The 27,121-nt window shown below is 32.8% G+C and overlaps 2 protein-coding genes across 2 annotated transcripts; both read left to right on the forward strand.

Annotated features, from left to right (window-relative positions):
- LOC18593081 (suppressor of mec-8 and unc-52 protein homolog 1) lies at nucleotides 3,012-25,403 on the forward strand. The gene is made up of 16 exons (XM_018126056.1): nucleotides 3,012-3,251; nucleotides 3,404-3,614; nucleotides 5,329-5,481; nucleotides 10,573-10,621; nucleotides 12,301-12,384; nucleotides 13,501-13,604; nucleotides 17,387-17,473; nucleotides 17,562-17,615; nucleotides 19,155-19,250; nucleotides 20,124-20,251; nucleotides 20,548-20,674; nucleotides 20,762-20,821; nucleotides 20,914-21,021; nucleotides 21,593-21,693; nucleotides 23,515-23,566; nucleotides 24,971-25,403. The coding sequence occupies exons 1-16, from the start codon at nucleotides 3,226-3,228 to the stop codon at nucleotides 25,067-25,069; spliced, it is 1,539 nt and encodes a 512-aa protein (XP_017981545.1). The 5' UTR covers nucleotides 3,012-3,225; the 3' UTR covers nucleotides 25,070-25,403.
- Nucleotides 26,350-27,121, forward strand: LOC18593082 (glycine-rich protein DOT1). Its single transcript, XM_007020123.2, has one exon. It carries the CDS (start codon nucleotides 26,780-26,782, stop codon nucleotides 27,029-27,031), a length of 252 nt encoding a protein of 83 aa, XP_007020185.2. The 5' UTR covers nucleotides 26,350-26,779; the 3' UTR covers nucleotides 27,032-27,121.

Consider the following 27,121-nt stretch of genomic DNA (forward strand, 5'->3'; position numbering starts at 1 on the left):
CTATAGCTATGACTATAATTTGTATACATAGATATAATTAATTAATATAGTTTAAATATATTATATTACTATGTTTATTATAAATATATCTTATTAATTTATATATATATTAACTAATTACAATTAAAACGTACATAAAGTATTAATATTTTTTGTTTAATTTATTATTATATATTATCATGTATTTTTATAAATTTAACAAATTTATTTTATTCTTTTCATAAATTTTTTAATGTTATAAAATTAATGAATTTGGAACTATTAATTTATAATGTATAATTCAATAAACTTTTAAAAAAATGTACAAAATTAATCAAAGGAAAACAAACTTAAACTTTTAAATATTATACCTTCATTATGTATGTATTTGCTTTTATTAATATTTTTTTATAAAAGATTAATAAAATTTATAAAAGTCTAAAATATTTTAAGGAACAAAATTAAAATATTACTATCACCAACGCAATTTTCCAACGAAAAATTCCGTTGGAAAGTTTGCAGGCCCCATTAATTTTTTGAGGGCTTCAACTTTCCGACGGATTTCCAACGGAATTCCGTTGAAAATTTTGTCGGAAATGGTGATGGCTGAAATTTTTTTGATTAGAAAATAATTTTCCAACGGATGTTCAACAGAATTTTTTCGTTGAAAATCCGTCAGAAAAATTATTTGATTTTTTTTTCAAATTTCGTTGGAAAGATTTCAATTTTTTTTCCTTCTTCAGATTTTCAATGGATTTCCAACGAAAAAGTTTTCGTTGGAAAATTTCATTGCAAATTTTGGTCCGAGAATTTTTTTTTCCGCTAACAAATTTTCTAACGGAAATATTCCGTTGGAAAATTTCCGTTGCAAATCCGTTGAAAATTCGTCTGAAAAATTAGTTTTGTTTTTATTCAAATTCCGTTGAAAATCCGTTGGAAAGCTTTCATAAATTTTTTTTCCTTCCAATTTTCCAACGGATTTCTAACGAAAAAATTTCCGTTGAAAATCCGTTGAAAATTCCGTTGGAAATTTTGGTGGGAGTTTTTTTTTCCTAGGAAACAAATTTTCTAACGGATTTCCAATGGAAATATTCGGTTGGAAAATTTTCGTTGGAGATCCGTCGGAAAATTAGTTTATTGTTTATTCAAATTTCGTTGGAAATCCATTTCAAATATGTTGGAAAGCTTTCAAATTTTTTTGTTCTTCAAATTTCCAACGAAAAATTTTCCGTTGGAAATCCATTGAAAATTTTGGCCCGACAATTTTTTTCCGAAAAACAAATTTTTCAACGAATTTCCAATGGAATTTTTCCATTGGAATAACATTAAAAATTTTTGTTTGATTTTCGTCGGAAATACTGTGTTTTTTTGTAGTGTTTTAATGGCATTTTACGTTACTTCAATGATCATATTAGTTAGTTTACGTGGAATTTTTTTCTTAAAAATAATTTCAATTCTCAATTGGTATTTTTTAAGAAAAACTCTAATTATTTCAACTTTTTTCCATGTCACTTGTAAAGAACAAAAAATTATGGTGACCTAAATTGCGGTAAAAATTGTGGTTTCATTGTAAAAGTTGCAATAAAAATAAAAAGAAAAAAAATAAAGTAAAGAATAAATTTGACCTTTATAACCAACTTTTTGTTTTTTCCTAAAAGGCATAATACTTAAAATGCTCTTACATTATTTAAAAAAATTTAAACAAGTCTTTATTTTTTATTACATTTAATTAAATTTCTATATTTTTATTTTAGATCAAATAAGTTTTTATAATTACCGGTTATTAGTCAAAATACCGTTTATTATTTTACGTTTAAGGGTGAAAATGTCGTATGGTTATATCATCATCCACTACGACAAATCAGCATATCACGTCATCATTATGTGAAATAACAAGTGCCGATTTGATTAACAACAATTGAAAGTAAATTGTGAGAAATAACTAATCTCATAAGCTCATTTCAAAAATAACCGTAGATATAAAATTAATTGTTTTTACTTAACTTATGCTATGACTTGACGAAAATGACCTTAAAACCCTTTCAAACAAATTACAAACTCTCGATTTCTCTCTCACACCATCCCAAACAATGCCCATTCAGCTTTCTCAGCTCTCTCATGTCTTTTAAACCATTCAAAATGATGTTTTTTTTTTTTTATGATTGTGGGATGAGTGATTCGAATTCTACTTTTTAGGCAGGGAGATTATGCACCAACCAATGAAACAAATGCTTGGGTGTAAAAATGATGTTTTTGGTTTGCTTATTTTTCCTTCCAAAAATCTTAATAATAAAAAGAATTTAAATAAAGGAAAAGAAAAGAATGGTTCAAGATTTTTCATAGTCTAGAAATAAACAATAGACTTCAATTTTTTCAAATTCGGTGCAAAATTGAAATAAAGAGAAAGTAGAAAAAAAGAAAGAAAAAGAGGGTGAAAATGAACTGTAGTGAAGAAAATGGTTTTTGCGTTTTGGTCACAGAAGAAAGGAAAAGAATGGTTCAAGATTTTTCATCCATCTTGAAATAAACAAAAGGTTTCAATTTTTTCAAATTTAGTGTAAAATTGAAATAAAGAGAAAGTGGAAAAAAAAGAAAGAAAAAGAAGATGAAAAGAACTGTAGGGAAGAAAACGGTTTTTGTGTTTTAGTTACTTCTATCTATTTTTTATATGGTAAAATTTCGTAAAAAAATTCTAAAAAAACCCTTCTCAGATGATTTTGTTGATGAATTGCAAAACTTTATGTCATTTCCTAATGATTTCGTAAAAAAATTTTTAAGAGCTTTGTTGGAAAGATATTCTCTATTGTTTGTGGAGCTTTAGGAGATGACTGTAATATTTTTTGAACGTGATATGTAATAATTTTTTTTAAATATGACGTATAATAATTTTTTTTAATGTGATGTATAATAATTTTTTTCTTAATATAATATATAATAATTTTTATTTTAATATAATATATAAGAATATTTTTGTACATGAGATGCAAGGTAAATAATTTTTTTATATATTATGCTTTCTCTACCGGCCAAAAATGGGAGCATGGACTCAGAAACTAGGCAGTGTCTAACCCAAACCCAAAAGCCCCCGAACAGACTGAACCCTAGCTCCTAGAGAACCTGGTCCAAACAAAAATAGCAAAACCGAGGAGGGCCTTCCTTTCTAAATTCTAATAAACGTTGAATAACACTGTTTCCCCTCTTTCCCTCCGGCCGCTTTGTTCCCCTGTTAACTCTGCGACAACCAACATGACTCTGGAAATCGAAGCTCGAGAGTACGTTCCCTTCTCTATACATTTTCTCTTAACGAAATTTGCAGTAATCATGCTGTTTTCCCCGCTTTCTGCTTTTGGGTAAAATGCCCTGTAAATTGAGAGAAATTCTAACTTTCGTTTTGGTTATTTCACATTTCTTTTTTCCTTTCCAGCGTTATTAAGATTGTGCTCCAATTTTGCAAAGAAAATTCCTTGCACCAAACGTTTCAAACTCTACAAAATGAGTGTCAGGTGTCTCTGAATACTGTAGACAGCATCGAAACGTTTGTTGCTGATGTTAACAGTGGGAGGTGGGATGCCATATTGCCTCAGGTGGCTCAACTTAAGCTCCCAAGGAATAAATTGGAAGATTTGTATGAGCAGGTTTGGACTCTATCAGACAACTTTAACTAGTTTTGGATACCCATTACTGTGTAATTCTTTAAAAGCATATAAATAGAGGGTGGTATTTGGCTGTTTTCTTTGCTACTGGCTTTTTTCCTTCCAGAAGTAATGAGAAAAAAAAGTGTGTATTGATTGAAAAGCAAAAAATAGTTTTGAAGAGTTAATTTTTGTTTTTTGAATAACAATATGCATGATTGTTTTTTCTATATAGGACAATTACGTTAGAATTTGTGTTGCATTTTAATCAATTCAAGTGATTTTGATATCTATTGGTGCTTTTGCTTTATAAGTTATAACAACATTTTAGCAAGTAAAATGTATATAGCAAAAATCAAGTATCAATATCAACAGTCAAGCTGAGCTCTTACTATTTTGTAGCCTTACAGTACCTTTTTAGCAGGTAACAAGTAAGTAACAAAATGTGTGGCAAAAGTAATGGTTGGAATTTACCTGTAATTATTTTGTAGAAATCAAATGCCTTTTGAGCTCCCATGGTGCAGTGTAGTAGGGGAATTTGAATAATTACTGATAATCATTTAGGATTAGAATGAGGAGTTTGTGATGCTGCAGTGCAGTGTGATTAGGGGGAGAATATTGTTTACAGAGGCTAAGAACTAATCTTGTGGTATTACAAATTACCAAAGAAGCTTTATGTCCGTCATGGTTATATGTGATCACTTGTGTTTTACTTGAGATTGAGCCTTTTACTTTATGTTATTAGTAAAAGGAATCTTGAGCTGTAGTTTGCACTTTGCAGAGATTGCTTGTGAGTAAGGTGATGTCTAACCGACATGTTGATTACTCTTTCTTTCCTTTTGAATGTGATGTTTCAAGGGGTTTATAATATATACTTTTGTCAGATCTCTGATTTGAAAGTTGTTGGTCTATAGCATATCACTTTCTTCCATTCTTTTAGAGGATCTTCATAGTTTAATCTGTTTTTGGAGTTCCTTAATTTTGTGCTGCCCTGTCATAATAGTCCTTAGCTTGGTTGTGTGGTTGCCCTATTCTTAAATTTAGTGTTGTATGGTTCTTTTACTTCCCTCTTTATATTCGCAAATGAATTTCCTTACCTTTTTGTGGAGTTTCTTGTAATAGTATAGAGGTTTTATTAATTTGATCAATAAGAAGTTGAGTCTTTTATTATTAAATGCAAAGTCAATGCAAGGTGCAAAATATAGATAGACAAACATCTATATGTCAATGTATCTATCAAATATATAGATACAATATGTATAAATATATATCATACATGTAAATATAACTTATGACATCTTAATCAATAAGAGGGCCTCCAAGCCCTACCTCCAAAAATTAGATGGTCTCCTGCTTTCTTCTACCACCATTACATCATCTTAGACAACAACCTACAAACAGCACATTTTTTTCTCTTTAGTTTTGCTCCTTGCATCTGGGATCCCATGGGTGTCGTGTAATGTCAAAAGAAGAATAGGTCCTTGATGTATTGTCCATGCTTATAAAAGTTTGATTGTTTCACCTCCTCGAGGTCCTTCGTAGTCCTCCTGTACCTTGAACTTGAGCTCAGCATGATGAATCTTTGTCATAATTGAGATGCCTATCCTTTAAATTATTAGGCCATGTCTGGTATCTTCATTTTGTGGTAATCCTGTTTCCATTGCTTTTTATTTACCACCCACATTATATTTCCTCATTTTTGTGTTGGGTTCTGCAGATTGTATTAGAAATGATTGAACTGAGAGAGTTGGACACTGCACGTGCTATTTTGAGGCAAACCCAGGCAATGGGGGTTATGAAGCAAGAGCAACCTGAAAGATACTTGAGGCTTGAGCATCTCCTTGTCAGAACTTATTTTGATCCAAATGAGGTAAGAAACCTACTTTTGATGTCCTTATTTACTGTTTCATTGTTTGTTTTATGATGATATGCTTCACTTTTGTTTTTGGTACATGCAGTGTGGTTTGCTGTCAAAATAAATATATATAAAAATTACCATTTATTCATGATTGCCACTTCTTTTTTTTCTTTTAAGTTATTTATACCTCAATGCTTGCCAAGATCAGGGGCATAGCTACAGCTTGAGGATTAGGGTCCCTTGACCCTACTAAAATTTTAAATTCCTTTATAATATTTTTATAAGTTTAAGTAAATTTTGACTTGACCCCACTAGAAAAGAAAATTAAGGGTCATTTATAATATAAAAGAAATTAAGGGATCAATTTATAGTTAGTGAGAAAGAGACCGCATATTTGGCTTTTGTTTCGAAAGGAGCTAGCCAAAAAATTTAGTGCCTACAAAGAAGAATTAATTATCTGTTAGTTTTTTTTCTACTAAGACTAGTCTTGATTTTGCCAATTGTGAGTACAAAATAATATGGAATCTATAGTTTAATCGAATGGGAGATAGTTTGAGGCATAGTTGTTTGATTAGAAATATTGAAAAAGATGTATTCGATAAATGTTGATAATGAAGCAACAATATACAATAGTTTCAAAATATGAAAACTCATTGTAATAATTGTAAAGGAATGTTTTTACATTGAATATTTTCTTTTTGTTTTTTGAATCTTAATTTTTCTGTAATAACATTGTTATTATTTAAAGATTTATGTATGAAAAATTTTATATTCTTATATTTGTGTATAGTAAAAGATAATACTCCTTTTGGTCCTTTTTGTATATCCCCTTTTGACTTTCACGAATATTAAGAAAAAACTTTGAATTTAGTTTATTTTGTAAGAACATTTAAGATTTTTTATATGATTGTTGTTCCTTGCTTTTTAATATCAAAAAATAAAAACCACAAATAGTAAATTTGAAATAGGAAAAATTAAAAGTATTAAGTGTTTGAAAGAAGTAAAGAAGACATAATTTCAAAACATTCAAAAAAGGGAAAATAAACAAAGAAATTGTGACAGAGGAAGTATTGTATTAGCATATTGACCCCACTGAAAACAGTTTCTGGCTATGCCACTAACCAAGAGGTAGATGAGGCTAAAATTCTTATGAATTTAAAGTTGTAGTTGTAATAAGGCAAACAGTCTGAGTAGACAAATGAAACATAATTCAACCTTTTACTTCAATTTGCCTCAACATTTATGTATTGATGCATGTGTAGTGAGCCTGATTGAATTTCAATTTGATTCAACATTTATGTATCAACTGATCATGGCTACCAGATGTTGATTGGTTTTGCAGCATGAAAGGGGTGTGTATGATTTTTTGAGAACATCTTTGGTTTGCCTGTTCTGTTTTCATTTACTGACAGTAGTTATATTATTAGTTTCTTTGATTTTGGTGAACTGAAATTTAAAGCTTTTTTCTGCAAATGAAAATAGTGAATGTGTTCAGTGCTAATATATAATATTTTGAAATGCTATAAAAGTAATAAACTTGTTATATATTCCAAAATACTATTGATGCTAAATTACGTGTTATCAAAATGCACAAAAAATAATTAAATATATAGTGACTAACAGTATTTCTTTCCCTGGCTAGTTTAAAAAGAATAATTGTATTTGTGGACCATCTAGTAGGGATCATCTGAATGCTAGCGATGAAACATGTTGTCATTGTTAGATTGATGATGAGCTGATGCAATCTCATAACACATATTCTTATTAGTACCCAATTCTCTTTATTTTGTTGCGATTTTCTTAAGAGCAAGTTTATAATTCAAAACATTTTGTGGCAAAATATGGAAGTGAGTGGTGTTTCCCTTTCCCAGCACATTGGCTACTTGATATTTGGGGACTGGTGGGGCGTGAGGGATGAGTTTGGGTTTGAGTATTATGCCTCTAGAGGGAACATAGGAGAATGCGGATAACCATTTGTAATTACTAGCTGATGTGTTTGTGCACATGTGAGGCATAATATGGTTGGCTTCAGATTAGTAAAAATAGCTGAATTTGTGCTCCTTTATTTTGAGCTGATGATAGTTGTATTGAGTTTCATTGGATAGGTACTTAGCCTAAATTGCAGCTTTGAAGAAGCCTGAAATGTAGCTAATCTCTTTATGAGAAATTGATTGTTGTTGATAGGTCTTGTATGTTTAAGAATGGTAGTGAACAGTACATCTTTTACTTCTTTGTTTGTTGTCATGGGACTATTATTGCTAAGGTTCACATGTGAGTGTGGTTGTCCCATATCCGATAAAAGAGGGATGGGAAAGGGAATTTATACATGGAGGAGCTAAGAACCCACCAACTTAAGCTTTTGGATTCAAGTGGTGCCAGCATGCATATATAGGCTCTTTTGGTATTCTCTTTGTGGTCTCAAGCTTTGGCTTTTCTCCTAACAAATTAGTATCAGAGCTGAAGGTTTGAGTAGGGTGTGGCATGTTGGGGTTAAATCACATGAATTTCTTTTGGTTGCTGGCTATTCATTAAATTACACTTTGGGAAAGAAAAGTCGAATCTTGAGCCCATGAGGAGCATATAAAAGGGGCTCGTACATACATGTTGGATGGTTTCTTTGGTCCTCTATGCATATATTGTGCCTTCAATTCGACTTCTACTCAACTTGGGAAAACCACACTCGTATACTATGGTGGAGAGATAAGCTCTAGGCCTGTGCAGCTCTTAAGCAATGGAATGCAGCGTCCAGTGACTCAAGATCAGCACCACTTACTATAGTATCCAGCACTACTGCCTCACAACGGTGCCTCACCCTTGTTACTAGTGCTGCACACTCTGACAACTGAGCTAGAGAGAAAATACAGAGAGAAGCTTGAGAAAAGAGAGCTTTATTGTTCAAGTATGTTGTTTATAAATGAGGGGAGGAGGCCACTCCATTACATAGAGAAGACCACTTATAGTGAATGGGCAAGATGACATGTGTTATAGTCGTTTGGAGTAGGCCCAATAAATGTGGCAGTGTTGGAATGCCATACAGTTGGACACATTTGCAGGCTGATGAGGATAGGTTATTGTGTCAGCACTAGTGTGCATCTGGAGCATATAGTCCATATATCTTCTAGATAGGTCCTGAAGTATTCTCTGTGGGGTTCTAGAGCATGAAGGTTCTAGAGACTCTCTAGGATTGTGACATGTGGTGTGCCATACCTTGTTTAGTTGTGAGTCATGATCATGCTTGTGTGAGTAAATTATGCAATTTTTAATGTTGGTACTCTGCATTTTAATGTTCTAGGTCAAGACAAGTATAAATTTCACTGTAATGAAAAAGATGGAAACTACGAAACATTATAGCTCCCAAGCTCATCAATATTAAGCCCTGATTTGTCCTACGTTTATGGCTGACACTATGTCCAAGTAAACACATTGGCAGATCTTGCTAATGAACAAATGCGAGGACAATTATATTGTGTATATGGATACCATGTTGGACAATAAATGTGCGCTTTAACATTTTCCTAAGCCGAAAATGGACATTCTGTTATGTTTTCTCTACATGAAAGACCTTTTTTCGTGGTACGTCATGTAGGGAAAAGTAGAAAAACATGTTTAATTTGACAAGGGATGTTGAGACATCTATTAAGTGGGCTCTAACCCGTCACCAAGATGCCAAACAGTGGCTATTTCAAGCCATAGACAACAAATATTTACCTTAGCTTGAAATTCCTCTAAACACAAACAAACAAAATAGTCAGGATATCTCCAATCACAGATGTCTCGTCCACTCAATTCTCTAAAAGTATAAACCAGGTACAGTGTATAATAACAAAACATAATGAAAGCTTGAACTTGGGCCAGCAAAACACTGCAAAATTTGAATTTAGTTTAAAACCACCATAAAAGTAGCTATGTTTTTTGTGTTCCATAACAAGAATCCATTGTAAAATTAGATTGAATATAAAACTAAGGTCACAATCTCAGATAGGGTTGCCATGATCAATGATAAGCTTGCAAAATAGCATCTAGCAAAGAGTCTATCTCTTTTATGTAGAAATAAAATGTAAGAGACTGTTTCTTGTGCATATTGAGTCTTATGGATTGGTGAATTTGAGAGCTACAATCACTTGTCATTGGCATCCTTCTTGATAACAGTGAGATTTCTCCTTGTCTTTGCTGTGCTTGTAGGCATTTTAGCTGAACAATTTAAAATCCTTGTGTTTAATGTTGTTGTAAGTTTTGCTATTTTCAGTTGTTTTGTTGGTTTTCATAGCAATTACACTTGGACTTGTGTAACAACAGATATTCTTTCTATTTTTTTTCTTCGGAGTTCCCTAGCCAACTGCATTAAAAGAAATTGAACTGTTTATTTTTAGTTGGATAATTGTTCTTTTTTGTTTTCTTATTAATTTCTATAGATGTTAGGTGGTGTTCCTACATATTGGTTTTGTGTTTTTTTATGGCCTTGTTTCTGGTTGGGTGTCAAACACTTACTGCCAATTAGTTTTCAGTTGGATGCTTTAGCATGATATTAGGTCTGACTGTTTGTTGCTCCATCAGTTATATGTTATTTGTTACTTGCTGCATTGTATTCATTGTCCCTGTGATATGCCTGTTTGTTTAAGTTGATGTTAACATTGAGCATGCGTATGAAATGAGAAAAAGTGCTAAGTGGTGTTATCTCCCATTGTTTGAGGTTGGGGTCTGTTGTGGTCTTATATTTAGGTTAGTTCTCTCCACTTGTTACTAATTTGTTTTAGTTCACATGCTCTCATAGATCCAAATCCTTTTGGCCTGTTTTAACAAAATTTTCCTTTTCTCATTTCATGCCATTATAAAAGAGATATTTATTTGCAAACATTCTGTTTTGTTCCTTTGTGTGTATTTCAGAAAGTCAAATCTTTGGTTTTATTTATTTTTGTTGAACTGCGATGCCCCATTGAGAGATGCTAACTTTAGAAGTGAGAAGAACCTTGACTAGTTTTATTTTCTGGGTTTCATTAGCTTGGTACAACAGTTTTATGACTCAAGTCAATTCATGCTCTTGATTTATTGTTTATGTCCTATGTGTTTTGTAAAAAGTTTTATGTCTTCTGTGTTATGTAACAGGCTTACCAGGACTCAACAAAAGAGAAACGTCGTGCACAGATTGCCCAAGGTTTTTCTATTCTCGTTTAACTTCTACTGGTCATTTACCTTTGGCTTCAAAGATTGCTTTTTGAGACTCTATTTCGTTGTTACTCTTACTAATTATTTTTACTTCTTAAAGTCTAGGGCAAATAGAAAGAAGTCAAACCATGTCTGTAAAAATAAGCAAATGACTAAAATATACAAAAACTTTATATATATATTAGTTCTATGTAGAAAGTTATCATTTTTATTATCCTTGAATTCTTTTTCCTAAATTTTTAATTCTTCATAAAAATGTTTTTGCTTTTGCATCAAATACATTATTTGCTGTTTTGCTTGCAAGTATCTAAAACACCTAAGGTTTTATTGGTTGTTGATTTTGTTATATTCTTTTTGCTTCAGAAGGCCAAAGGCAAAAAGTGCCTTTGAATACAAAAGTTTTTTATTGGAAGAATTAAATAATATAGCACCTTTATGTTTTGATTCATTTACATTGTAATCATCTGATAAATTTTAATTTAATATAATCTTATCTTTTCTTTTTCCTAATTTCTTTTACTTAAAGACAAAATCTAAGGAAACAAAGAACAAGGGGTGGAAGCAACAGCTATATGGAGCCTCTAATTTTCGAGGAGTATATTTGTAATTTTTTTTTTCAAAAAGTCCGATAATCAAGATTGATGGAATTATCAATTTGATAAAATGATTAATGTACTTAACAAGAAGGGGAGGGAGTGTATAACAGAATAAGTAAGAACTAGGTGTTAGGCTGACCTAAAGTATATTTTTCAGGGAAGTTACATGCTTATGAACCTCAAGGGACTTAAGTTTAAATCTTTATAAAAAGCTCTTAGGTTATGAAAATAAGAATAATATGTACAATGAAAAGGTAGTTACAAGCATTTCCAGCTTTAGATATTTAGAATAATCGAGATTATAATTCTAAGAATAGTTTTCTTTCAGCTAATTTGCTGTTAATGTTATTGCTTGTTATTGTAATTTCCTCTTCTTGCTGGGCATCTCAATCACATATTGGACATGTAATCCAGATGCCTTTTTCTCTCTGCATTTTTAGAAATTGATATTTCTCTAATAAATGCTGATAGTAATCAGAAGTAATATGCATACATATGTCAGAACCTTATAGTTATTTAGGCAAAAGATGGCAATTTGTAACACCTATTACTTCTTAAAGTAAGAGGAGTGTAAGTCATTGCAAATTGCAACAGTGTGATGGTGTTACTATGATTAATCCATTGCTTTATTGCAGTATGTAATAAAGTAGTGGTTAAATATAACTTTAGGTTGTGATTAATGCTTATTGAGGCAAGCACACCCCTGTCATTGCATCTTTTAAACCTTGGAAATTCACTACTTTCTAAATACAAGCCATGGATGCTCATGTAGGCATAATTTTTAGGAATCTGTCCAATGCCATATTCTTTTTCTTTTCCAGAGATATATAGAATAAAAAAAGAATAAAAAACTCTGTTCTGCAGTGTTTAAATTACCTCACATTGTCTTTGACAAACATTTCTCTAGTGATTCATTACATTAGGGGGTCACCTTAATGTTCAGTCCAGATGATGACGAATTTTAATAGATTTGCAGATTGACATCGTAAATTTTATATATTTTCAATATGCAAATTTCATGCTTGAAGGAATTTTATGAGTTGGATAGATGATTTATCCTTTTGCATTTCAGCCATTGCTGCCGAAGTGAGCGTTGTGCCACCTTCACGTTTAATGGCTTTGATTGGTCAGGCTTTAAAATGGCAGCAGCATCAAGGTACATCTATGTTAAAAGTGACAGGAAGAAGCATCATTTGTTGGTTTCTTGTTGATTTGGTGCATAATAATTTCTCTTTACCATCTATTTTGTTCTTTATTTGGACTTCTATAATGTCTGAGATTTGAAACTGTAAATTTCATAAAGGAAAAATGGGCCACTGAATGACAAACTCAATGAAGCACAAACTAATGGCTGTATATTAATCAAATATGCCCCAAAAGTCAAATTTGTAGGCATTCAAAACTTAGTGAAGCTAAGAGTTTTGTTCTTTATTTGGACTTCTATAGTGTCTAAGTTTTGAAACTGTAAATTTCATAAAGGAAAAATGGGCTACTAAATGACAACTCAATGAAGAACAAACTAATTGCTGTACATTAATCAAATATGCCCCAAAAGTCAAATTTGGAGGCAATCAAAACTTGGTGAAGTTAAGAGTTGCAATGCTAGTAGATACATATATATGGTGCTTTTGATCTTGTTGTTTAAAATTGTTTACAAAGTGCACATTGAGGCCGGACTCTAGATGAAGTGCTAAAAGATTGCTGTGAGGGGTGATAAAAGGATGCAACACCTCAGAGGCATTTGCCTTTTTAAGTGGAGTGTGAATGTTTTTCTCACACCAAAAGGCAAAGCGTGCAAAGTATTTAAACATCACAAAGATTAGAAAGCAACCATGGCCACTGAACACTTTCTCTGTCCAAAATTTTACTGGTTTGACATAGAAAAGATAGATCTGCAGTAGTGTAAGGGAAAAGGAAAGGAAAAAGAAAAACAAATATGAGAAGATTCCAAGAGGTATAAAGATATGGGAAGGAAATAAAGCTTAAACCAAGAAGGGGTGGTGGGAGCAAAGTGAAACATTACATTAGATGCATGGGTGTGAAAAGGAAAGTAAAAGAAGGTTGTGGAGTTGGATAAAAATAGATAAAAGAGAGAAGAGAAAAATAAAAATTAAAGAAGAGAAAAATGTAAAACTAAAAAAAAGGCTGGTTCCTTTGAGCTTACTTAACAAGTTTAATCAGCCAGTTATTCTTTCTAGCATGTTGGATTTGGGTTTTGTTTACTTTTATTTTTATTTATTGTTGGGGTCATCATTCTATATGTCTTTTTCAGGTTTGCTTCCTCCAGGAACACAGTTTGACTTATTTAGAGGGACAGCGGCCATGAAACAAGACATAGACGACATGCATCCAACAACCCTATCACATACAGTCAGAGTAAGTTTTATTGTTCTGTGCTTTGACATTGTATGCTACTTGCTTTTCTTGATTTTTTTTTTATATCAGCTTATTGTTTTGGTTATGAGGTTTTTGTAGATCTAACATGGTGTCCTTTCTCTCTGTCTGGGAAACTGAATGTGTTTTAATGTTTTGTTTTACTTTATTATTTCTTGTGTACTTCCTTTTTTTTTAGATTGAAAAATCTTGATATTTATTTGTTTGCTTAATTATTGATAAATTTTGATGGGTATCTGTGTTTCATTCAGTAAAATCTATCTTTTAGGTTTTTCCTTTTAAAATAAAATTTAAAGAAGGTAAAAATGTTGTAATAATCATAATAGAGCTTTTTACTATTTTTTTCTTTTTCCTTCAAAGTTTATTTCCTCTTAGGCTTTAAAACAAACTACTGTAGCGAAGCACTTGTTTGCTGATCCAACATTTTCTATTCCTATAATTTATTAGAAGGAAAATGTTTTTTGAGACATATTACAGAGTGTGATAAATGATAGTCATTTGAATTTTGCTTAGTGTTAGTGGACTAGGGTCAATTATCTAAGTAGCAATTATTGGACTAGGATCAGTGAGAACAGAAGGTGTTGATACCACATAGTTACCGTTGGTCTAGGCGAGGAGCAGTTTAGAAAGGTGACAAATGCTTACTTAACATGGATGACCCAAATTTGACTTGCACAAAACCTGAACTCAGTCAACTGGATATATTTAAAAAGTTAAAGATTCAAAACCAAAAATGAGCTGAAGCCACAACAATCTAAATCTTTTGGTCGTCTTCATTCAGTAAAAAATACTGGTATTCTATTTGGAATTTGAATTAGTAATTCTCTGTTTTTTGCCGTGCCATATCTTCTTGAGTTTGATATGGCATATAAATCATCTTTAGGCTTGGCACCTATAAATTTTATAGGTGTTCTGTATGAGAAGATTTTTTTTTTCACCTAGGTTCCAGGGTAGTAATAGTCAATTTAGCTCATAAGTTCTAGTTTTAAATGGGGTTCAACCATGCTAAACTTATTTGATTATTTTTTTGGCCTAAACTGCAGACAAGAGTAGAAATTATTGGAATAAAGGTCAAATTTATTATTGTACTATATTGGGGTCTCCAATTTTACCATCTTACTTTTCTTGGGTGCAATGTTTCTTTCAAACTACAATTTTTGGTGTAATTTCACCATTTGACTGTTAAGAAGATGATTTTTACTGTTAACAGGATGATGTGGTAATTATTAAAGTAAAAAATTCAAAAAATTACAGTTAGACTAAATCAAACTTATAAAATAATGACATATCAAAAATTACTATCAAATCAATAATCTTTTCGTTCTTCTACTAAAAATAATTTTGATATTTTTCCCGTCAATAAATGGTTTAAAATATTTGTAGTATTTTAATTGTATTCATTTATTTTCAACAATTTTTCTTCTTAGTACTTTTTATTCTAAATAAAATATTATCATAATGGCCTGGTTGCCATTGTTTTAAACAAAAAACTTCTAATTATCTCAGGTTTTATCTTGATAACATGAGGAAATGAATATTCTACATTTCTAATGGTATATTTGTATTCCTTCCAAAAGTGACTAAGATTGCACCAGAAATCACAGTATGATGGTAACATTGCACCAAGAAAAAGTAATATGATAAAATTGGAGGGCCCAAGTTCCAAAAATAGTTCCATGGTAAATTTGAACCTCATCCTGAAATTTGTTCAATTTCGTTGATACCATTTATTATTTGCAATTGTCTAGCACAGTTCTATTTTCTCATGCTAAATGTTTCACATGCGGCTTTTGAATTGAAAACAATGAAAACCATGTAATAGATTTTTTGAGCTGGCTATTCGTTTATCTGTCTCATAAGGATCTTCATTTTCTGTGAAATATGTCCTGTAGAACCCATCATATCTCATATTAGTAGTGAAAGATTTACAGAAACACCCATGATTAGTTGTAAAATGGAGTTTTTGTGTTTGTGTGAACTGTATTGTGGCTTAAGAAGTATTTTGAAGGCGCAATGTTTTACAGCAGTGAAGGTTCTAGAAATTGTTTGTTTGACTTGATATACAGTGCTACCTTTGTTACCACTACTGCTTGCATTTCCATGAAATCTGAATTCCTTTTCTCTTTCCATCATTTCATTGCTTAGATTTTACTTGCAACCAATTTAATTACTTATCATATTCTTGTTGTTCACTAGTGCTTCAATTTAATTGGTTGAAACATATCATTGCTGATTTAGCTCTCCTTACTTTATTTCCTACACAGTAATATTCTCCTTTTATTGTTGACTCCATCCTCCTATACAGTAGAGAAAGTGCTCCTCCTACACTTTTTCTTCCATGTTGCTTTCTGTTCTAATTATTTTAATTCCCTTTCTAAGTCTTCTCTGCTGCTGTCCCATGTGCCTGGAGAACATTAGTTTGCATTGATTGAATAGCCAAAAAGCACTACTGCTTTTGGTTTTATTGGATTCCTTTTAGGGTTAATTATGCATTTGGTACAGAACTATAGTCAAATGTTTGATTTGGTGGCTAAATTTTCAAAATGCGCTATTAGATGCTCAAAATTTGCTTCTGTTAACCATATCGGACATCCCACTAACTCTGTTAGGCCAAAGTATGATGTGTCCTTGATGACCATTAAAAGTATGCCACATGTCCATTTAATGCAATGTCATCAGTGGAATTCTTTCACCTTCAACCCATGACATGGGAATATATGGTCATGTGGTGTATTTTCATTGACTATATGGGAGACATCATACTTCGGCCTAATGAGTTAGTGATATGTGCAATATGATCAATGGAAGCAAAGTTCGAGTACCTAATTGCACATTTTTAAACTTCATATATCAAATCAAACATTTGACTATAGTTCAAGTACCCAATGAATCATTAAACCTTTCTTTTATTATTTTTTTCAAAGTTCAATCAGAATGATATGTGATAATTGGCTTCCTGCTAAACAGGAGGAAGAATATTATAGAATCATTTGGAGGTTGGTTATTTTCTGGCTGAAGTTGTTGGCATGAGTGAGAGATAATATGCAAATAAAACTAGTGGATGGAAAGAATTTTAAGACAAGTTTCAAACTGAGACAAGTTATAAGAAAAAAGCAAGATTTAAATTAAGTAGAGATGCCCCTAATTGAAGTTAAGATGAGAAAATTGGTCCTTTGAGATGATTTATCACATTCTCTTAGGCCTTTATTGTGCTATAGTGTTTTAAATCAAACAGAAACAGAAAGAGTGTAGAAGATAAACCAAAAATATTTGTAAGTTGAAGTAGTGAAAGGAGATTTGGTATGTGAATATCTTGAGGATGTACTTTGGAGTGTGAACAGCCTTTTCTACAAGTGCTTTTGTCTATCTTCTATATATTTGGCTTGTGCCATCTCTTTTTTTTTATTCTTTCCTTTTTCAAAATATTGTTATTAATAAGAAAATGCTTGGCATGTAACATAAGTAAGATAGAGGGTTCATGTTGCGTCCATAGTTTGGGCATGCCTTGATTTGAGTTCAATTGAATGTTTGTCACTGATATTTCTTATTGTGGAACCCACAAAAACGTTTTTAACTGCCAATAGACATGAGTTTTGTAGCAATTCAAGAAGGTGAATGCTTTTGCTGTAGATTTCTTGGAAAGTGAAAGTTTTTAGCTTTTTTGGTTTTATAGCTAGTTTTTCTGTGCATGTTTTCTGTAATCTTATAAAACATTCAATCTCTTCATCCTTTTTTACTTTATCCTGGTGGTTTTACTGGTGCAGTTTGGGAAGAAATGTCATGCAGAATGTGCTCGATTCTCACCAGATGGGCAGTTTCTTGTCTCTTCTTCTGTTGATGGATTTATTGAGGTTTGATATCTTCAAAAGGGAAAACATCTCCGATAGTGCAAAATATATTGATGACGTTTGATTTTGTTTGCTGTTTTGTTGTTAATAGGTCTGGGATTACATAAGCGGAAAGCTGAAGAAGGATCTTCAGTACCAGGCTGATGTGAGTATTTTGTTTCTTTTAGATTATTTTATTTTATTATTGTTTTCTTTTCTGTTTCCAATACCAAATGGAAGCAGCCTGGTGAAAAATAACCTATTTTCATTGTACATAAGCGTTTGTTGTTGTTACTTTATGGAAGGATTACTTTTGCCAACTCGCTTCTACTTGTTTTATCATGTATTGCAGCATCTTGAAATATTCTTATTAATAAGTTAAAATATGGATATAGATTTTGTTTGTTTAGCATGTAAACTAAAACTATCAAAAATATAACCTTGATCTTAATATCACCAAGAAAGCATCTTATTTATGATTACAGAGAGTGTGTTTATTTGTTTCCCCTTGGTTGAACTTTTGTTTCCTGTGAGGGTAAAATGAAGACATGAAGTTAGATTGTTGAATGAGGATTATGTTTGTGCTCAGCCTGAGCTTGATCTGGACTTAATACGTATTGCATGAATTCATTGATCATAAACTCAATGCATTTTCTTCTGTTATAATGTGTACATAATTGGATATATCTATCTTCTCACATCATTTGGTGTTAGATTATTATCAAAGCGAGTGCCTCATGTGGTGTTGTTATTAGTTATGCCTCCTTATGTGCTTATCATATCTTGCTTGCAAATCAAACGATCTTATGCTTTCTCTTCTATGAAATTTGTTTGTGACATGCGATTTTTGCTTAAAGTGCATGTATAATGAGCATCCTACAATAAAATAACAAACATAAGATAAAATGACATTATTAGGATGCTTGTCATGGACATGTTTGATCTTGAATATTTGTGTCCCACATTGTTTGAGTTAAATAGCTTGAGTAAGCTGTTAATTAAGCTAAGCCAAACTCATGATGGCTTAGTACGATTCACAGTTAGGTTTGTTGTCATTGAGCACCCTGGTTGTTTCGTTCTTGTGCTTTAACAGGGCCCTCACCTGGCTTGCTTGGATGAAAGTCTGAATTTTCTTGGTGAATTTTCATCTAGATGTCTTTTCTGATGTAGTGTATTTATAGCTGGAACATCTTAACCTTTAATCACTTCATCTGTAAGTAAGTTTTATCTTCAAGATTATCTGCCATATTTGAAACCTGTTTGAATGGGAGTTTTTATCTGAACAGCTTATGAAGATGGGCTTCATTAGTGATCAAATTAAAGATGTAGAGAGTTTGTAAGAAAAGCTCTAATGTAGATAGGTATTAGAAGAGACAGTTAACAGATGTAGTGTCCAATTGACTCATGTTTCTATTAGCCAGTGCAAAGTTAGTGAATTATGGTGAGGTTGCTTTATAGAAAGTCTCACATACTTGTGTTCTGTAAGCTGATTAGTTCTGAAACTGTATGTTTGCTGATACTACCTATGACTTTGTTAGTGAGAATCATGCTTTGATTTTGAACATGAACATACAAAGAGCAACCCCGATATGGCAGTCCACCAATGTTCAGGAGAGGATGGATGATTGTATTTCTTTCTTGTCCTTTTGTTGCTTTATGTTATTCATTTTTTAACATTTGTGCTATTACTGATATATCATCTCAGGAAACGTTCATGATGCATGATGATCCTGTCCTTTGTGTTGATTTTAGCAGAGATTCAGAGATGATTGCATCTGGGTCACAAGATGGAAAGATTAAGGTGAGTTCAGTTGCGTATGCTTGAATTAATATTCTGGTTGTCTGTGCTCCAGACAAGAGTATCTTCCTAATCACATGCAATTTCTTTATTTAACATCTGCCATTTGTTTCAGGAATGCATGTTGTCTAATGAAAGCATGTTTGTGAGAAGCCTCATAGAATTAGTAGTTTTCTGATGATATAATAGCAGTTATATATGGTATTTTAATGGCTGCTTGACATTTTTTGGTCAACTTTGGGTCCCAGGAATCTGATAACTTTTGATGGTTTTAATACTTGGGATCTTCAGTTGTTGCTTCTTTTTCTTTTCATGTTTCCCTTGTTTTAAAGGTTTTGGTTTTACTTAAAACACTTGTATGCAGTGCCAAGAATGATTTCTATTGGTTTAAGATTCTTGTGACTCTTGCAATGATTCAAAAAGTAAAAGTGCAGCTCCTTTTCCATGACAAGAGCAATGAGGAAGCTACAATGCCACAGCTAAAGTGACTGGTAGCTACCACATGACATAACATGAAACAAGTTGAACAATGCTACTATTTAAAATAGCAGTTGTTTCTACCATGCCAAGAACATCAATAGCTGAAACAATTTTTAAAACTTGTTGTGGATGGTTTTTATTTTATATGTCTAATTTGGGTTTTTGGAACCTATTTGATGTTCCATATTCATGGTTGGGCTTCATCTTGTAGGTTTATCAGATGTACTTGACTAGTACCTGATTCTAGACCTTTTCTTGAAGCAAGTTGGTACTTCGTGTGTTATTCCAGTTTTTCTCAATGTTGCAGCATTCTTTGTGAAATCAAATGTCATTGATTTACAATTGGAATCTTAAGAAAGTCACGTAAGAAACTTCTGATTTGTAACATATTTTCAGGTTTGGCGCATAAGGACAGGTCAATGCTTGCGTCGTCTTGAACGTGCACACTCTCAAGGTGTGACAAGTCTTGTCTTCTCTCGTGATGGAAGCCAGTTACTAAGTACATCTTTTGATAGCACTGCAAGGTTTTAGTATATGGCCATCTCCTTTGCATATACTCTATTATGTCAAATTTAAGTGCATGCATGAGAAGCAAGTAGTTAATACGGAACAATTTATCTTTGTTGCCACCTAGGACCAATTTTTTCCTTTATTTGTAATTTTTTTTTCCATTCTGAAATTCCCATGTCCATCAGCGATTGCTTTGGTTGCTGAATATTTTTACATGTCAGTGATTGTGATATATTGATGTCCAGATGCAATATCTGACAAGTTTTATGGTTGCTTCTTTCCACCCATTTTTTTTATTTTTTGGGTACAGAATCCATGGATTAAAATCTGGAAAGTTGCTGAAGGAATTTCGTGGCCATACATCTTATGTGAATGATGCCATTTTTACAGCTGATGGAAGTCGTGTTATTACTGCCTCCAGTGACTGCACTGTCAAGGTAAACTATTTATACATGTATTCAAGTATCTGGCCCTCTTTTAGTCATTTCTTTGGTGTATAACAGATCATGGGCTGCCTTTTCTAGGTCTGGGATGTAAAAACAACAGACTGCCTACAAACATTTAAGCCACCTCCTCCTTTAAGGGTATTCTATTTCCCAATTAAGTTAGCATATATCATATACCATAATTTTTCTGTTTGCCTTTATATCTTTGCTTTCTATCTTTTGACTTGTAGGGTGGTGATGCTTCAGTGAATTCCGTTCATCTTTTCCCAAAAAACACAGATCACATTATTGTATGCAATAAGACGTCATCGATATACATCATGACACTTCAAGGACAGGTAAGTTCCAAAACAATTTTAGTCCTGTTGATATGATTTCACATTGTTATGACTAAACTGAAGAAGCATGTTTCCCAAGTTATTGCATTGATGCTTGTCTCATCTTCTTGATCATCAAAGCATATTCAATTGTTGGAGATTTAATCGTGGTCCTATTTGGAATATTTCAAATTGCTATGGTTTTAGTTCAAATTATCAAATCATGTTCTCCTTGACCACCAATTCCACCTTTCTGTTATGGTTTTTTTTTTTCTTTCTATCTTATTGATTTCTATGTTGGCTATACCATAGTAAGCATTATCTGTTCCAAGTTGTAACTCATTAATCTATACTGTAGAAATTTTGAATTTGATAAGAAAAATTGAATTTGAATTTATAATTTTTTAATATTGGCTTGTGAGCCTAAAATCTTTATACTCTTCGATAACATTAGTGATTAGCCATTGTAATATTATGTTTGCTTGTAGTAAAGCTAATACTTTATGAACTCATAATTTTTTTGTTATATGCTGGTGGGATGGAAATGAGTTTTTTTTGGTCATACTTTACTTCCAAAATGGTTGTGGTGCAGGTTGTGAAAAGCTTCTCATCTGGTAAAAAGGAGGGTGGGGATTTTGCTGCCGCTTGTGTGTCACCTAAAGGTGAATGGATATACTGTGTAGGCGAGGACAGGTAATGCTTGAAATTATTCTTTTAAGAAATATAAGATTTAGATTGTAAAGGCCGAATCAACTTGTAAAGCCTCCAAGGGAAGCAAATCTCTTTAACCAGCTCTTATTTGGCATGATTAGAGGAGGGGTTTTAGTTTTAGCTTGGGAACTTGACATGTTTATTGCTGTTGTAATTTTGTGGCAGCTTATTTTTGGTAAAGTAACTAATGAAAAGGTCATGGTAAGTTATTTTCACTGTTTCTTGTTTGGTAGATATGGTTGGCCTAAAAATGTAGACATTCTGAGAAGCCTCATTACATTGGAATAAACAGATTAATGATTACAAATTGTTCCCTTTGAATTTGAACACTTGCATATATATGTTTGTTATGTGGTAATATCCCACAACAATTAAGTTCAAATTTTGATGTGGCCCTATATTCGAGTTGGGTTAACCAGCAATTGTCAATTTGTTGTGTGTTATATGGTATCGGAAGACAAGTTGTTTGTTGCCCCTTTTTTGTTACTGGTGTCTTTGTTTTAGTTGTTAGTATTCAGCCAACACATGAGGTAAACTATTAAGTATTGCTATTCCTCAGTGGTTAAGTTTAGAGTTTATTGTTATCTTATTTTCAAGTTAGACCTCTCTACTTATTGCCAATTGGTTTTGGCCGGATGCTTTAGAAGGTTTATTGCCAATTTTCTTTTTCTTATTTAGAAGTGGCAAAATTTGACCCAACCTGAGTTACCTGACTCAACCTGGCTGAAACTGAACCCAACCATAACCCAATAATACACAAGTGCACTTGTACTCATGACTCCCAAGATTCTCTCTCCACTCTTTATGGTAGTGCTTCCAGGAATTTGAGAGGTGAAGCTCTTCAAGTGCATTCTCATGTTGCAGGTGTTTTTTGTCTAGCTATTATCATTCTTCCTCTCACTGTTCCTTGTCCACTAGAAATTCTTTTCTTCCCTCTAAGTCATGTCTCTAAGGTGTTTGATGTATTGTGGCAATGAAGTTTTTGTTATATTTTTGTAAAAGTTGAAGTGGGAGCTGGTTTTATTGGGGTTGAAGGTTATTGGTTGCTACAGTCTTTGTCTCTGGTTGTTTTTTTAATTCTCTATATGATGGATTTGATGGTTGTTTATTCTCCTTCTAATTATGGGCTTGTGTACTTATTTCTCCTATTAATAAATTTATCTTGCCTTTAAAATAAAAAACGAAATCCTTTTCTTCCCTCAAATCCCCAATCTCATGTTTCTTACCACTTGAGCTAAGAAGATGACTTAAGCCTTCAAAACCTACTATTTCTTCTAACAATGGGGCAAATTTAACCTAACCCCTGATTCTATTCAACAGACTGCAAGAATTCTAATTCCATATGGCGAGAATCATTTAGTTTGAGTTTTCATTTTTCCTTCTTTTGTCATGGTGTATTGATCCTGACTCTGCTATGGTAAATGTGGTCCAGAAAGCCTCCTGTGTGGGATTTATTGCAGTGGAAGAAGTATGACTTGTGGCTGCAAATGACTTAACTGTTAACCCATTTACCCCTTGGACATAATTTATTGGTTTATTGAGTAGAATGTGCACCCTTTTTCTCATTGGAGGCCACTATATCCTTTGGTTGTGAAGTTTGGGTGCAGTTGTAATTTCAAGCATTACAGTCTTCTATGGGGAACTTATAATGTTTGCTACTTGATTAACATGATTTGCCTCTTTTTGCTACTGAGTGTATGCAAATTTTACTTGCTTAATAATGGCTCTAAATGTAACATATTTTTCTCGGTCTCTTCAGCATTTTTAACTTGTTTTTGATTTCGTTCCTATTAATATCTGCAGGAATATGTACTGCTTCAGCTACCAAACTGGAAAACTAGAGCATCTAATGACGGTAAGCACTCAGGTTGAGGCTAAGTTTTTGTTGATCTAACACTTTAAGGTTTCTCTTACTTTCACTTTTGCAATTTTAAAATCAGTTTTTTTTTTTTTTCAAAATTTTAAAAAAAGTAAAATGAGCAGTGTATCTCCATTTTTGTTCAAGTGAACTTTATTCTAATTAAGCTCGAACTAGAAGCCAAGCTTTAGGAAAAGAAAAATGAAATTGGATTGGTGGTATAATTTAGATGGTTTGTGTACTATTACCATAATATTATGATTATGATTTAAAGCCATTACATAAGTTAATTTTGGAAGTCAAAAAAAAAAATGAAAACAATAAAAATCAGGTTAGAATGATGTATATATTCTTCAATCCCTTTGTCCAGGAGCTTAATAAGTGAATACCTTGGGGAATTCTATTCATCCTTTGTACAAAAGTTTCCTAATGTGAATGAGAGTCCCTTTTGCATTTACTGCCCATCCTTCTAATTACCTGTAACCCAGACACTTTCCTAGTGAGATATGATGGGCTTTTGAGAAGGAAAAGGTGGTGGGTGTTGGTAGCTCAGAAAGTTTCTCTGTTCTGTTTGATGTTGACCATGGGAGTAAAGATGTTATAGGGTTTCTTGCGGCGGTTGGCAGTGTCCTGAACTGAAGATGGTGTTTAAGAGTTGGGTGTTAGCTAAGTTATGCATGTTTGAAGGTGTGCACCTTGCCCGTATTCTTCATCTTGGGGATTTAGTAAGATATTTAATAAATAAGAACAAAAGCATAAGGAAAGTAATCTATTGAAGTCATAACAGTCTGAACAATAATTTCGTATTGTTACTTACATTGAACCTTTGTGTCAAGTGATATATCAAATATACAGGTGTGGATGTGCACTCGTGTTTGTCTTGGCATGGTATGTAAATATTTTATACTCCTAAATTCGCTGTCCTTAGAAGTTAGAACTATAGAAGTTGTACTCAATTATCATTACACGTGTGAGCTGTGGGGTTTGGAATATAAAATTTCGAGAACTGAAAGATCAGAAAATCACTCAATCTAGAAGCTAAAACAATTCAGTAATGTATTGAAGACTTGGCTGTGAATGTTTAACAAATCCTCTCATGTAGCTTTTCCCATTTGAAAGTATGAGCCAATCATAACCTCACTGCTTGTTCAAAACTTTAATAATCTCTAGAAACCTTGTGTGGAATTCATATGTATTACATTAAACAATGTCTGTACCTTCCTTGCATTGTTCTTGAATTTCATAGACTGACCACACAACTGAATGGAATGTATTATCCATGTAGTATAAGATATTTTCTACATTTAGAGTTGCTTCATGTTGAAAGATTCCAAAGTCGGCATGGTATGTACTGTAACTCTATATCACGTAATATTTGTTGTCTGTTTATGTCAATGGCAGGTCCATGAAAAGGATGTAATTGGTATTACTCATCATCCCCACAGGAATCTTGTTGCCACATATGCTGAAGATTGCACCATGAAATTATGGAAGTCATAAATTCAATTATCTGTTCTTTCATGTTTTATTCTTTTCTTTAGAAAATTTAGCTTTTCGACATGTTATGTGTGTTCTTGGTAAGCTGTTACAAGTTGTGATGTTGCTGGCTTCCTTGTACAAAAGTGAGTGTCTGTTGTTTGGAGAGAACCCAAATATTTGATTGATGGCCTCCTTAACAATTTAGATAGAGAATTAGAATAGAAATGTGCTCACAATTAACTCTCCTTTAAACTTAAGAATGTCATATGGCTTTTAGCTGGACAGCTGCTTTAGGTGTTGATGGCTTGTGCTATTGTGCAATCGAATGGTAGTCTTTGCCACAGTTTATTTCCCATTTGAATTTCTGGTGATCATGCATTTGAAGGCATTCCATTCCTATTACTCGCATTAAGACCAAGTTTATGTTTCAATTGTGTTCCTTATTGTCAATTAAGAAGCTCATTAATAGTACTTATCATTCAAGTCTAAGGATTCTTTGTAGCATGCAATGTGCAGATGCTGGCATTGTTTTTACTTTTCAAATGGCTAGGTACATGGAGATTCATGATTCAAACTTTAGTTTCAATTTCTTAGGGAGGGCGTCGTCGTCGGCCACCCTGGTTGCCTCTCTTCAGAGGTGTTTGGTGTGGATCGGGTCAAGTTTGGATATGCTTTATTGCCATTTTTCACAAGATTATTACTCTCTTTTCAAAAGATTAACCCAATGGGGTGTACAATGTCATTATTTATAACCATGAGAGCAAGCTTGAATGGATAGATATTAGCCAAAAGCAAGGCATTCTTAAAAAATAATATTGATAATAAATCAAGGATAGTTGGGCCAGTTATAAGTGACATGATTCAAGGATTGCTGTCATGGGCTCATTCATCTTGTCAAACTTTTGTAAATGAAAGCTTGACGGTTTAAATCCAACAAATAATTTTTCATGTTTTGACTTCAAGGCAAGATGAAGGAAAAATAATTGTTTTAATAATTGAGTCGACTAAAGCCAACACGAGCATGGTCGTAAGATATTAAATTTTTTATGTTAGATTGAATGTTATATAATATCAAAATTCATATTGTTTTTCGTTAATATAGTGCTAATGAGTGCAGTAAGACCCTCTTTAAGATATTATAATAAATAATATTTTCTCTCAATACATTAAAACTTATCACATTAAACATTAATTGGAGTATTTAGTACGAGAATGAATATGGACTTGAATAATAATATCCTTAGTAACACTTAAGACATTGATAAACAAAACTCATTTTTACAAGTGTTGTACTACTTATATGCTAGGGAAAAATATCAGCCTGGCAGAATGTGCATGGCAGCATCAGTGTGTATGTATGCATGCATCGAAGCATGGAAGAAATTCAAGAATCAAAGAATAGGCTTGTCGGCTTCTTGTAGTCATCCAACACTGTTTGTCAAGCTCCAGAACAGATAAACCCTTCATTAATATCTCTGCTTCATTCTCTTCATGATGCCAAAGTTAGTCAAAAATCGCCTAATTCTCTGTGAATGACGCTCCATTAATCCATGCAAATTGCATGCTTACGAGAAGAAGACATTAATTATGGTTTGAGTTGGAGCAATAGTCCGACCGTTCTACTAGCCAGTGCAGTACTAGTATAAATACTCTAAAACATTTCACACTTTCTTTAATCATTTCACAGCCTTGAATTTTCTTTATTAAACAAAAAAAGTACAACTTTTCCAAATGGGTGGCGAAGGCAAAGGAGGAGGAGGAGGAGCTGCTGGAAAAGGTGGCGGCGGTGGTGCTGCTGGGAAAAGTGGAGGCGGTGGTGCTAGCGCTGCTGGAAAAGGTGGAGGAGGAGGAGGAGGTGGGGGTTCAGGAATGATGGTAGCACCAGGGAGTAGAGGTGCAACATATATTTCAAGGGACTCTTTTGAGAGCAACACCAAGGGTTACTTCTCTGGGCTGCATTCGAGCGAGAAGGGCAACAAATAAATCTTTTAGAGGGCTGCTGGAAAACAGTTTCATGTATTGTTGTAATGCATGACTAATTACTAAATAAACTTATGGCATAATCTTCTTTCA

This window comes from Theobroma cacao, chromosome 8, assembly GCF_000208745.1.
Source record: "Theobroma cacao cultivar B97-61/B2 chromosome 8, Criollo_cocoa_genome_V2, whole genome shotgun sequence".
Classification (NCBI taxonomy): Eukaryota; Viridiplantae; Streptophyta; class Magnoliopsida; order Malvales; family Malvaceae; genus Theobroma; species Theobroma cacao.